The 14,953-nt window shown below is 43.6% G+C and overlaps 1 protein-coding gene across 1 annotated transcript; it reads left to right on the forward strand.

Annotated features, from left to right (window-relative positions):
* Window positions 1-11,176: 11,176 nt before the first annotated feature.
* LOC134607679 (fucolectin-6-like) lies at window positions 11,177-14,698 on the forward strand. The gene is made up of 3 exons (XM_063450221.1): window positions 11,177-11,252; window positions 11,735-12,020; window positions 14,180-14,698. The coding sequence occupies exons 1-3, from the start codon at window positions 11,177-11,179 to the stop codon at window positions 14,343-14,345; spliced, it is 528 nt and encodes a 175-aa protein (XP_063306291.1). The 3' UTR covers window positions 14,346-14,698.
* Window positions 14,699-14,953: the final 255 nt, after the last annotated feature.

Below are 14,953 nucleotides of genomic sequence, written 5' to 3' on the forward strand. Positions count from 1 at the left end.
CAATCTCACGGAATAACAGACAGTAAGTGATCTCACGGAATAACAAACAGTAAGCAATCTCACGGAATAACAAACAGTAAGCGATCTCACTGAATAACAGACAGTAAGTGATCTCACGGAATAACAAACAGTAAGCGATCTCACGGAATAACAGACAGTAAGCAATCTCACGGAATAACAGACAGTAAGTGAGCTCACCGCATAACAAACAGTAAGCAATCTCACGGAATAACAGACAGTAAGCAATCTCATGGAATAACAGACAGTAAGCAATCTCATGGAATAACAAACAGTAAACGATCTCACCGAATAACAAACAGTAAGCAATCTCATGGAATAACAGACAGTAAGCAATCTCACGGAATAACAGACAGTAAGTGATCTCACAGAATAACAAACAGTAAGCAATCTCATGGAATAACAAACAGTAAACGATCTCACCGAATAACAAACAGTAAGCAATCTCACGGAATAACAGACAGTAAGCAATCTCACGGAATAACAGACAGTAAGTGATCTCACAGAATAACAAACAGTAAGCAATCTCATGGAATAACAAACAGTAAACGATCTCACCGAATAACAAACAGTAAGCGATCTCATGGAATAACAAACAGTAAGCGATCCCACGGAATAAAAAACAGTAAGCAATCTCACGGAATATCAGACAGGAAACAGTCTCACGGAACAACAGACAGTAAGCAATCTCACGGAATAACAAACAGGAAACAGTCTCACGGAATAACAGACAGTAAGCAATCTCACGGAATAACAGACAGTAAGCAATCTCACTGAATAACAAACAGTAAGCGATCTCACGGAATAACAAGCAGTAAACAATCTCACGGAATAACAGACAGTAAGCAATCTCACGGAATAACAGACAGTAAGCAATCTCACGGAATAACAAACAGTAAGCGATCTCACGGAATAACAAACAGTAAGCAAGCTCACGGAATAACAGACAGTAGGCAATCTCACAGAATAACAGACAGTAAGTGATCTCACGGAATAACAAACAGTAAGTGAGCTCACCAAATAACAAACAGTAAGCGTTCTCATTGAATAACAAACAGTAAGCGATCTCACGGAATAACAAACAGTATGCAATCTCGCGGAATAACAGACAGTAAGCAATCTCACGGAATAACAAACAGTAAGCAATCTCATGGAATAACAAACAGTAAGCGATCTCACGGAATAACAAACAGTAAACAATCTCACGGAATAACAAACAGTAAACAATCTCACGGAATAACAGACAGTAAGTGATCTCACGGAATAACAAACAGTAAGCAATCTCACGGAATAACAAACAGTAAGCGATCTCACTGAATAACAGACAGTAAGTGATCTCACGGAATAACAAACAGTAAGCGATCTCACGGAATAACAGACAGTAAGCAATCTCACGGAATAACAGACAGTAAGTGAGCTCACCGCATAACAAACAGTAAGCAATCTCACGGAATAACAGACAGTAAGCAATCTCATGGAATAACAGACAGTAAGCAATCTCATGGAATAACAAACAGTAAACGATCTCACCGAATAACAAACAGTAAGCAATCTCATGGAATAACAGACAGTAAGCAATCTCACGGAATAACAAACAGTAAGCGATCTCACAGAATAACAAACAGTAAGCAATCTCATGGAATAACAAACAGTAAACGATCTCACCGAATAACAAACAGTAAGCAATCTCACGGAATAACAGACAGTAAGCAATCTCACGGAATAACAGACAGTAAGTGATCTCACAGAATAACAAACAGTAAGCAATCTCATGGAATAACAAACAGTAAACGATCTCACCGAATATCAAACAGTAAGCGATCTCATGGAATAACAAACAGTAAGCGATCCCACGGAATAAAAAACAGTAAGCAATCTCACGGAATATCAGACAGGAAACAGTCTCACGGAACAACAGACAGTAAGCAATCTCACGGAATAACAAACAGGAAACAGTCTCACGGAATAACAGACAGTAAGCAATCTCACGGAATAACAAACAGTAAGTGATCTCACGGAATAACAAACAGTAAGCGATCTCACGGAATAACAGACAGTAAAGTTATCTTACAGAATAACAAACAGTAAGGGATCTCACGGAATAACAGACAGTAAGCAATCTCATGGAATAACAGACAGTAAGCAATCTCATGGAATAACAAACAGTAAACGATCTCACCGAATAACAAACAGTAAGCAATCTCATGGAATAACAGACAGTAAGCAATCTCACGGAATAACAAACAGTAAGCGATCTCACAGAATAACAAACAGTAAGCAATCTCATGGAATAACAAACAGTAAACGATCTCACCGAATAACAAACAGTAAGCAATCTCACGGAATAACAGACAGTAAGCAATCTCACGGAATAACAGACAGTAAGTGATCTCACAGAATAACAAACAGTAAGCAATCTCATGGAATAACAAACAGTAAACGATCTCACCGAATAACAAACAGTAAGCGATCTCATGGAATAACAAACAGTAAGCGATCCCACGGAATAAAAAACAGTAAGCAATCTCACGGAATATCAGACAGGAAACAGTCTCACGGAAGAACAGACAGTAAGCAATCTCACGGAATAACAAACAGGAAACAGTCTCACGGAATAACAGACAGTAAGCAATCTCACGGAATAACAAACAGTAAGTGATCTCACGGAATAACAAACAGTAAGCGATCTCACGGAATAACAGACAGTAAAGTTATCTTACAGAATAACAAACAGTAAGGGATCTCACGGAATAACAGACAGTAAGCAATCTCATGGAATAACAGACAGTAAGCAATCTCATGGAATAACAAACAGTAAACGATCTCACCGAATAACAAACAGTAAGCAATCTCATGGAATAACAGACAGTAAGCAATCTCACGGAATAACAAACAGTAAGCGATCTCACAGAATAACAAACAGTAAGCAATCTCATGGAATAACAAACAGTAAACGATCTCACCGAATAACAAACAGTAAGCAATCTCACGGAATAACAGACAGTAAGCAATCTCACGGAATAACAGACAGTAAGTGATCTCACAGAATAACAAACAGTAAGGGATCTCACAGAATAACAAACAGTAAGGGATCTCACGGAATAACAGACAGTAAGGGATCATACGGACGCACTTAACAACAACCAGTACGAGATCTCTGTCCAGTTGGGTTTGTAGTTTTGTTGTCAAACAGGATCATAGAATAACTAATCGCGTTACCAGTAAAAAATAATAAATTCACCTGCTATATACTCTATAAATTCAGGCTACTATACTAAACTTCCCAAATGATTTGTCAACAAACGTTGCCACGAATGTTAATAAGAATTGTGATCATTTGAAAACATTTCCAAAGGAATTAACGTGAGGTCCATGTTAGCAGGTCACTTACTGAGGTCTGAGTTCCCGGAAATTTAATGTTAATTTTAGATTTTACACCGAAATAGTCAAACCTAAAACAATCGCTGAAGTGGAGAATTTTTCCAGATCTGATAATTTGTTCTAAAATGTAATTCTGAATTCTGGACAATTGAAGCTTAGTGGCTATCTGATGGATTGAGATTAAATCACCTCTTAGTGACAGCCTGAGGTCAGATCCCTTAATAAAGGGGTGGAGACAGCCTATAAATATGGACATCATCAGCTCGCACCTAGAGCAGCAGAGGATCCCACACTGTTCACAGGTAAGTACGCACTTCATTCCTAATTATTGGATACTGCAGAGAAGGACATTTATTTATTTATCAAATATTTTACCAGGAAAGATACATTGAGATTTCTGTCATTTTCAAGTATGTCCTGGGTCCACAAATCATTGCATTGTTACAATAGGGTACAATAAAATACAAAAACAATATTCATATACAATATACACAATATTTAACATAGAACAGGTGGGAAATATATAATCAACCATGACACGTGCATTCTGTTTTGAGGTATGTAGAGAGGGATCTCTTAACGGACTTTAGGCTTGGGGAAGATTTTAAATTGTGCGGGAGGTCGTTCCATAATTGTGGTGCTCTGTAGGAGAAGGAGGATCAGGCGGCTTTCGTTTTGTATTGAGGCAGACTAAATAAAGTGCTGGTACTGGATCGGAGTTTATAGGAGGTGGGAGGTGGAGAGATGAAGGGTGCGTCTGGATTCCAGTGACAGCCAGTTTAGTTCTTTTATCATGTCACAATGGCAGGTCCTGTAATTACATTGTAGCACAAATCGGCAGAACGAGTTATACAATGTGTTGAGTTTATTAAGGTGGGTTTGCGGTGCAGGTGCATATACTACATCCCCATAATCAATGACTGGCATCAGCATTTGCTGTACAATCTTTTCCTTTACTGTAGGGCTTAGGCAGGATTTGTTTCTGTACAGGGCACCTAGTTTTGGATAAAGTTTAGATGCAAGCTTTTCTATGTGGAGGCCAAAAGATAGATTGGGGTCTAACAACATACCCAAGTACCCAAGTATTTGGATTGATTGGACTGCGGTCAGTGTGCCATTTGAAATTGTTTTGATGGATAGGTGGAAATTGTGTAATTTGTGTAATTTAGGTACTGTTCCAAAGATCATTGTTGAAGTTTTGTCAGTGTTTAGGAAGAGTTTGTTTTTTTGCAATCCACTTTTCTACCTCTTTGAACTGGACTTGGAGCACAGCCTCAAGCTGCGGTAGATCGGAATTGCTCGCATAGATTACTGTGTCGTCTGCGTACATGTGTACATTTGAGGATTTGCAGACATTAGGCAGATCATTTATAAATAATGTGAATAGTAGGGGGCCGAGAATGAAACCTTGGGGAACACCACACGTGACTGGGAGAGGGAGGGAGTCGCTGTCAGAAATGGACACATATTGCGAGCGAGGCGATACATACGATCGAAACCAGGTTAGCGAATGATCACCAATACCAGAGTTTTTGAGTTTGTGCAGTTGAATGTTGTGGTATACTGTGTCAAAGGCCTTTGCAAAATCAAGGAAAATAGCTCTAGTTAGGTCTCCTTGTTCCATGCCAGTTTGGATGTCATTGCAAACTTTTAAGAGGGCAGTTGTAGTGGAGTGATTCTGGTGAAAGCCGGATTGATCAGGGGTCAGATAGTTTGATTGTTGGTAGTACTCACATAGTTGTGTATGGACGCATTTTTCTAAGATTTTTGACAATACTGGGAGCAATGATATTGGGCGATAGTTAGAAACCAAAGTAGTGTCACCACTTTTATGGATAGGCACTACTCTCGCAGTCTTCCAAGTTTGAGTATGTATCCAGACACCAAGGATTCGTTAATTAGGGCTGTGACAGGTTTAGCAATTGCCGGCGCACTGCGCTTCAACAGCATTGCTGGGATTTGATCAAGTCCACACTGATTTTTCATTTTTTTGTTATTAAGGTGTTTTTTAATGACACTAATAGGTACAGGCCTAAAAATGAACTTGTCTATATTGGGCCTTTACAAATTTAATGGGGCCTGATCCACATTTGTAGTTTCAGGATGCGTGTCATTTATTAGCTTGGCAATCAGGCAGTGGCGGATCCAGAGCCTGATCTCGGGAGGGGCACTTGTAGATTATTTAAAGAAATAATCCAGACACAATAACCACTACAGCTCAGTGTAGTGGCTATGGTGTCTATAGTGCCGGGACCCCCTCCCAGAGTAAGTAGTCAAACCGTTTAAGAACAGTTTGACAACTTACCTGAAGTCTGCTGGGAAATGGGGCTGTAGTAGTGCATAGGAGCAGTAGTGTGTGTGAGTGGTGCAATGTGTAAGGGGTGCAGTGTGTGTGTGAGGGGGACAGTGTGTGAGCGTGTGTGAGAGCGGCAGTGTATGTCAGGGATGCAGTGTATGTGTGGGACAGTATGTGTGTGTGTAACAGTTGCAGTGTGTGTGTGTGAGTATTGCAGTGTATTTGTGAGTGTGGGCAATGGGGGCAGTATGGGGGGCAGTACAGGTCTATGGGGGTCAGTGTGTGTGTATGGGGGCAGTATGGGGGTCAGTGTGTGTATGGGGGCAGTGTGTGTGTATGGGGGCAGTATGGGTGTATGGGGGGCAGTGTGTGTGAATGGGGGCAGTGTGTGTGTATGGGGGCAGTATGGGTGTATGGGGGGCAGTATGTGTGTATGGGGGCAGTATGGGTGTATGGGGGCAGTATGGGTGTATGGGGGCAGTGTGGGTGTATAGGGGCAGTGTGTGTGTATGGGGGCAGTGTGGGTGTATGGGGGGCAGTGTGGGTGTATGGGGGGCAGTATGGGTGTATGGGGGGCAGTGTGTGTATGGGGGCAGTATGGGTGTATGGGGGCAGTATGGGGGTCAGTGTGTGTGTATGGGCAGGGCCAGATTAACAGCCCAGTGGGCCTGGTGCTGACAATTATGACGGGCCTAATAACAGAATCATATCGACCAAAAACACTTAAACACTCCCAAGCATCATGTATCTGATGGAGATGGTGCTGGAGAGAAAGAAAACAGCAGCTATAAGAAAACACATACCCTACACTAATCTCCCTCTAATTTATCTTTTCATCTTTCAAGTAAATCCATAACCCCTAACAGCAGTGTCCAGTGAAGCAGGAAGTCAATGGGCGGGGTAAAAGGGTGTGCCACTGACACAAATCACGTAACCTGCCAAAAGGGGCGAACATGCCCAAAAAGAGGACATGTCTGCCCAAAGAATTAGAAGGCCAGCCTGGCATGAATGCATGTCAGGCTGCCTGCCAATCATGCAGCTGGCCAACTAAGGGCATACTATGCAGACAGCACCCTGAGCTTAGCATAAATGCATCTAATGATGCGCTCGCTCAACGCTTTCTAAGGACTGTCCCCTAGCACTCGCTGGTCCACTTGTCTCCTTACCTTCTTACTAGCAGGCAGAAGATCCTGGTATATAGTCTGGGACAGAGAAAAGCTGAATGTAGTGAGTGTAGAAGAAAGGGAACATGCCACAGTGTTAGAGAGACCAAAGTCAGCATTACCTTAAAGGATCACTATAGGGTTAGGAACACAAACATGAATTCCTGACCCTATAGTGTTAACACCACCATCTAGCCCCCCTGGGCCTCCATAAATATAGTAAAAATCTTACTGTATTCAAGCCTGAAGCTGTAACTCTGCATGCTGTTAGACTCAGAAAAACAAGCAGTCTGCTGACATCATCAGAAGAGGTAGCCTGATCCATTCATAGTGCTTCACCATAGGATTGGCTGAGACTGACAAGGAGGCAGATCAGGGGCAGAGCCAGCATGATTCAAACACAGCCCTGGCCAATCAGCATCTCCTCATAGAGATGAATTGAATAAATTAATCTCTATGAGGAAAGTTCAGTGTCTGCATGCAGAGGGAGGAGACACTGAATGTTTGGATGCATTTTAGGCAGCCATGACCTAGGAAGATCTCTAACAACCATCTAAGGAGTGGCCAGTGAAGTTATCACTAGGCTGTAATGTAAAGATTGCATTTTCTCTGAAAAGACAGTGTTTATAGCAAAAAGCCTGACGGTAATGATTCTACTAACCAGAACAAATTCAATAAGCTGTAGTTGTTCTGGTCACTATAGTGTCCCTTTAACTATATTCATTGTCAGCCAGGCCACACAAGTTTTGTTCCCATACATCCCTCTTAAGTTTCCATACTTAAGTAAGAGTATGTGAAAAGTAGTTAGGGTTGCCACCTTTCTTGGAAAAACATACCGGCCTTACTAATTTGCATAATTAAATATGTATGGGTGACATCACATGATGTAAATCACAAGGAGTGACATAAGAGAAAATGCTGTAAAATCGCCAAAAAATGACTTAGTTTGATTCTGCTGTATAGATGGATTCCTCCCTGTGCCCCCACGTGTCGATTACTCCAGGTCTCAGTGTTCCTATGTATCAGTGTCTCAGTGCCCCATGTCTCCCAGTGTCCCCTAGTGTCATGTCCCCAGGTCTCCCAGTGACCCTATGTATCACAGTGTCCCTATGTATCACAGTGTCTCAATGCCCCATGTCTCCCTGTGTCCTCCAGTATTCCCATGTGTCTATGTCCCCATGTATGTGTCACTAGGAGACTAGGAAGACGGGGAAACCTGGGGACACGGGGAGACCTGGGGACACAGAGACACCAGTGACACTGGGAGACTAGGGGACACTGGCTGGGACACATGGGGACACTGGGAAAATAGGGGTCACTTAATGACATGGGGACACTGATACTAGAGACACTGACTGGGGGACATGGGGACATTGAGACATGGGGCAGTGGGAGACATGGGGACACTGAGACACCAGGGCCACAGACACTAGGGACACTAGCTTGGACACATGGGGACATTGAGACACTTGAGGCACTGGGAGACAAGGGGTCACTGGGAGACTAGGGTGCACTGAGGCTCCAGGGACACTGGCTGGGAGACATGGGGACACTGGGAGACATGGGGACACTGTGTCCCCATGTGTCTGTGTCATAATGTCTCCCAATGTCCCTTAGTGTCTCAGTGTCTGCCATAATGTCTCCCAGTGTCCCTTAGTGTCTCAGTGTATGTCTCCTTGCAGCCTTTCCCCCATTCCTTACTTCCCTGAGCTGTAGGCTGTCTCTGCAGGGTCTGGACTCTCAGTAGCTGCACCCCTGCAGATCAGTGAGTATAGATAGGCAGGGAGGGAGATGCCAGAACTTCCTATCACTGCCTCTTTCCACACACAGTGACCCCTACTGGCCAGTGCTGGTATTGCATAGTAATCTCTTGTTTATACTGAGAAAAATAACAGCATTTGTATTGCCAATATCACTGCAATATTGGCACCAGCCAGGCAGCCTCAAATACTGTCTGTGCCAATAAAATAAAAGCCAGGTGGAATCCCTAAGAGTAGTAGTGTGTGAAAAAATTTTTTTTTTAAATCAATGGGCCTATTCCATGGGCCTGGGCCTGGAGCTGCAGCTCCATCAGCCCCTATGTTAATCCGGCCCTGTGTATGGGGGTCAGTGTGTGTGTATGGGGGGCAGTATGGGTGTATGGGGGCAGTGTGTGTGTATGGGGGTCAGTGTGTGTGTATGGGGGTCAGTGTGTGTGTGTATGGGGGGCAGTGTGTGTGTATAGGGGTCAGTGTGTGTGTATGGGGGGCAGTGTGGGTGTATGGGGGCAGTGTGGATGTATGGGGGGCAGTATGGGTGTATGGGGGGCAGTGTGTGTGTATGGGGGCAGTATGGGTGTATGGGGGCAGTATGGGGGGCAGTGTGTGTGTATGGGGGTCAGTGTGTGTGTATGGGGGCAGTATGGGTGTATGGGGGCAGTGTGTGTGTATGGGGGGCAGTGTGTGTGTATGGGGGGCAGTGTGTGTGTATGGGAGGCAGTGTGTGTATGGGGGCAGTGTGTGTGTATGGGGGCAGTGTGTGTGTATGGGGGCAGTGTGTGTGTATGGGGGCAGTGTGTGTGTATGGGGGGCAGTGTGTGTGTATGGGGGGCAGTATGGGTGTATGGGGGCAGTATGGGTGTATGGGGGCAGTGTGGGTGTATGGGGGCAGTGTGTGTGTATGGTGGCAGTGTGTGTGTATGGGGCAGTGTGTGTGTATGGGGGCAGTGTGGGTGTATGGGGGGCAGTATGGGTGTATGAGAGGCAGTATGGGTGTATGGGGGGCAGTATGGGTGTATGGGGGCAGTGTGTGTGTAATGGGGGCAGTATGGGTGTATGGGGGGCAGTGTGTGTGTATGGGGGCAGTGTGTGTGTAATGGGGGACAGTGTGGGTGTATGGGGGGCAGTATGGGTGTATGGGGGCAGTGTGTGTGTAATGGGGGGCAGTGTGTGTGTATGGGGGCAGTGTATGTGTGATATAAGGGTATGGGGTCTTTTTTTTTTAATATATATTTATTTTTTATTTAAATAAATATTCTATGTATGGAGGGGGGACATTTCCCTGGTGGTCCGGTGGGCGATTCATTGGTGGTTCCAGTGGGGAGAGTGAACTCTAGCCCACGCTCCCGGGCTAGAGTTCACTCTCGCGAGATTTGGAGCGTTGCCGTGGTAACCGTGGCAACGCTCCAAATCTTGCGAGAGGAGGACCCGGAGGAGCTGCAGCCTGACCTCCGGGTCCTCCCTCTCACTCCCTCCCTCCCCCGCCGGCCGCCAGCACAGTGCCTGCGGACCGGGGAGGGAGATCTGTGATCTCCCCTCCGGTCCGCACGCACATTTCAGGGCTGGCAGGGGAGGGGGAGGGGGAGGGAGAGGGAGACCGTCGGTATTCCAGGGGGGCCCCGTTGCCCCCCCCTGGATCCGCCACTGCAATCAGGGCAGTGGAGCATCCAACAAAATAATTGTTAAAGGCATTTGCTACATCTAAGGGAAGTTGCAGGGTTTGGTTATCCACTTTGACAGTGGAGGGTTGGGAGTGGATTGAGGGAGTTTGTAGTTTATTTATGACTTTCCAAAAGTTTCTAGGGTTTGAGATGTTATTGTTCAGATTTTCACAGATTGTCTATATGCACAGTGATTGTTCATAGAGCCAGCACACACGTACAATGTATGGTGTAATTATCTTACCGGTTACAGTTTATGTAATACGATTCCCAGTTAGACAACTTTTACTTCAAGCATCATTACAAAAAAGAGACATCACTTGTATGTGCTGTGTAATCAGGGATGTAGGTTATATCAGTGATACCTTGTGATACGTCTTATTAGGACCTAATACAAAGACAAGATGGCTGCTCCCTGGAGCCTTAGCGCTGCATGTAACAGAACATGGCAACAAAATAGAAACATAGAAACATAGAATGTGACGGCAGATAAGAACCATTCGGTGCATATAAAATGCATAAAAAAAGATGTCAAGCTAGGTTTTGTGGATTCAATGTGCCTCGTCTCTTTATTTATGGTCTAAATTTCATATTTTTGGATAAGCTTTATAAAAACATTTACTATTTGGGGGGGGGGGGGACGCTTAAATTTATTTTATATTTAGAAAAATATTTATATATTGTAATTTTTTTAATATTTTTTTTCTTTATTGATATTTTCTTACATTTTGATATTTTTTATATTTAAAAAAACAACAACAACATTTTAAATGTTTACTGATAAAAATCAAATCATTTAAAAAATTTATCCAAAAATATTATAACGGGTCCTAAGATAGATATCTATTCGTTTTAATGGTGGCATAATATTAACTCTCAGCATTTCTGGTTCCTTTTAGCATGAAGGTAATCTCGGTTCTGATTGCGCTCGGATTCCTGAATGTTTCTCATTGCTGTGATGCTCCTCCTCCGAGAGGTGAGACAAATACCTGTATGGGAAGGAGAGGGTGAATTCCATTACAAAGGGAGAACTCATAAAAATGGTGATCGGAAGAGTCATGTATTTAGTTTATTGGCTTTGCTAGGTGTAGCCAAGTCACTGTCTGCAAATCTAGGCCCAGATTATTTATTTTAGATAAGCTTGTCAAATGATTTATCTGCAGAAATCGCCGTAGATGTTAACTATAGACTTCTGAATATTTTCTGTATACATTGGCAAAGACAAACACCGGTGGGAGGGGGGAAATGGGGCAGAACAGTGACGCAATCGCACCAGGGAACAATTTGTCAATACTACAGACCGGTGGCAATATACATTTTGGGAGTTGTAAATTCCAGGATTTAAAATATTGCCTGTATGTGAGCATAAGGTCCATATACAGTAAGTATGTTTTACCAAGAGTCTGTACTACACCGGCCAATACCGTGAATAACTCCATACTCATTTCATTCTTGCAGCAATAAATCTAGCCAGAAACGGCTTTGCATCGCAGAGCTCTGTCTACCTATATCAAGTAATGGGGTACGCTAGACAAGCCATAGATGGGAACAGCGATGGTATTTATGACTTCGGTTCCTGCTCTCACACCAGTAAAGAAAAGGATCCCTGGTGGAAAGTGGATCTCCATCTGACCTATAAAATATCGACTATTATAATTGCTGCCAGACAGGACTGCTGCTCAGAACGTCTGATTGGAGCCGAGGTCCGTGTCGGAAACTCACCAGATGTTAAAACAAACCCTGTGTGAGTAACTAGGCCATCATGCCTGTCTCTTTAACTCATTACGAAGGTGGGGTATATTGAAGAACAATTGTTGGACAATGTTCTAAAAGGAGAGCAATCACTATGGAACTCAATAGACTGTTCCTGCTGATTGTTTCATGTTTAGTACTTTTTAATCACAATGTCTCTTTCTACAGAACCCCTCATATCTACAGAGAATTGGTTCTCACCGGCCACCCTATTCCCAATGACATTTTAATCTTTCTGGGTTTATAAGTAAACATTATGCGTACCTCCCAGATATGGCTTCCAGAAGCAGGTGGGAGGTAGTTAAATTACCCAATTACTAGCAGGTCATCTTGGCGTGAATGTTTTCACTAAGTTTGTTGGGGACAGTTCTCTACTGTCCCCAAAAGTAGGTGTGACGGACCACCTGGCATCCCGACTGGGTACCTCCGTCAATCGCTGCTTCCTTGTAATCCTTGAGTACCATCAGCACCGCACTGGAACACCGACGCAGCTTTGTCGCTGTCCTCCACCCACCCTGGACCCAAGACCAGGATCCAGCTTCCAGTGGATAGACCTCTCATAGTCCCGAGAGCGAAGCATGCTGCTCTTACAAGAGCAATCGTTGTGATCCAAGGGAGTATAGTGATTATAGCAATTCCCAGAGTGAATATAGCTCTCCAATTCCCCAAACATGAGCCTAGACTTCATGAAGGGTAAAACAAATCTCTTTAATGGCAGCCACAACTGGCCTTATATGCAGATCCCCATGCAAGGGGTCCTCCCTTCTGGACCTGCCTTCTTGACCTACAAAATAGGTCAATCCCTCCCCTATGCCTGGGAGATAATTAAGTCAGTACTGTAATAAACTCAATTATCTCCAGGCACAGAAAACATACATTTTTACAAAACCCTAACAATACCTTAAAACATACAAAATTCCCACAAAAGTCACATCCACTGATAGCCCCGGTCTGGGTGACCAACATATCCAAAAATCACTCAGATTGGTTCAGTAATTTCCTGACCGACCGCCCACATGGTCCCATGCCCAAAACAGATCCAGAGAATCAGGGCTTGCGGTTGGTCTAGTTCAGTAGTTTAAAAACGAACAAACTACCGAACATAGTCAATAGTCTTACCCTGAAGCTTGATCCCCTTGTTTGTGGGAACGTTTCCACCGAACAGCGCTTTTCTAAGTGGAGAAGTCCAGCGGTGTTCGGGAGTTTCTGTGTCTGTTTTCAGTTCCATTAAATTCATGCCCAAACACTGCTGCCTGCGTTGCGGGAACAAGATGGCCCCCACCTCGTGGTCGTCCATAGGAATAGCAGTCACCCAGACGAACACTGTGGTAGAAATTGCTACAAAGTAGCAATTAGGCTTAACAAGCTCCAGGGTGGTCTCCGGTTTGTGCGGCTGTTCGGTTCCCGAACCAAATATAAATCCCACGAACCAAGTCTGTTTACAGGTTTTTTAAAGGACCCATAGTCTTTTGGTAAGAGGCTGGCCAGCAGGCCCCTCCAAGAACACGTGACGAGGCTCAGTTCGTCACAGTGGGACACAAGGGAACTAAGTTGGGATGCGGGACAGGACTCAAACATCAGGACTGTGCTGCCGAACTCAGAAGAGATTGGATGCATGCATGTGGTTAAAGATAAAATGTCTGCCCTGCCCACCTATAAGGGAATAAGGGATTAGAGATCCGCCATCTTCATGTCACCAGAACATGATCTCTATCCTTCATTTGCCCCCCTTTTATCTCAGCCCAGAGTTCTTACTACTAGGTCTGTTGTTTTACCTGGGCCTTCCTGTGCTTCAGTGCTCTCTATCTTTTACTGTTCCCCCCATTTTCATGTTCTCATCTCTCCTTTTCATCCTCCTTTTTTCCCCTGCCCCCTTATTTTTTCTGACTGTATTTGTACTTATGTATTTTTATTATTATTATTGTTGGGGATTTTGTTTTAAGCTTGTACATGAACTCTGCACCACATTGAAAATCCAAGGGGGATGAGTGAAAATGGGAGAACGTATTTCCAGCGGTATAGGACCTTAGTAATCGTTGCGTTTGCGTTGCCAGTTAGCGATTATACTTTGCGCTGGAACTTCTGGAAGCATAATTGGTTGTAATGTCAGAGATGCTGTTGAATTCTAGTCTTTCCTTTTCTTCCTGGCAGATGTGGAACGATAACAGGCGTTGTGCCCGCTGTGAAGATTTCCGTATGTTGTAACGGGATGGAAGGGCAATATGTGGGGGTGACTATTCCATCACGAGAAGACTATCTCACGCTATGCGAAGTCGAAATCTATGGACAGATGTCGGAACCTCATGTATGTTGGTAGACTCCGCGTGGGCGTGTTCATGTCACGTGACACAATGAATTACAAAAATACATCATGGCGTCATCTCTGAGTCGAATTCCTTGGATTTATCCAGATCATGTTTTTGACAGAAGCTCCTTCCTCGTTTCTATAGAGGCTCTTGTTCGTTTCCTGTTATGTAACTAGGAATATCTAACCCACTGCCATCAGCTCACACAGGCTGTGAAAAGACTAGATGGCCACTGGCGGTGCTTGCAGTCTCCTGACCAAAGACACAACTGTCTAAACAAATTAACTGAATTCTACATTTTATTTATAGAACTGTCTCTGAATGTATCTCTGAAATGTAATTCTTCGTGCAATTATAGTATTTTCAAAAGGATAAGTAAGGCATTTATATTAAAAATAAATAAATAAAATAATAAAAATATTAAAATCATGATTTGCTTCTCATTAAACCTGATCTTATCATTCAATAAACCTGGAGGTGTAATTCACTATATGCACACTGTGAAATATAAAGACTTTGAATATAAGAAAAATCTGATATGACAGATGTATAATGTATAATGTATAATGCCTTGTGGGCACTGCACTGTCCCCTGTACAGCTCTGCTCCCTATAGTACA

Source organism: Pelobates fuscus, chromosome 4 (genome assembly GCF_036172605.1).
Source record: "Pelobates fuscus isolate aPelFus1 chromosome 4, aPelFus1.pri, whole genome shotgun sequence".
Lineage (NCBI taxonomy): Eukaryota > Metazoa > Chordata > Amphibia > Anura > Pelobatidae > Pelobates > Pelobates fuscus.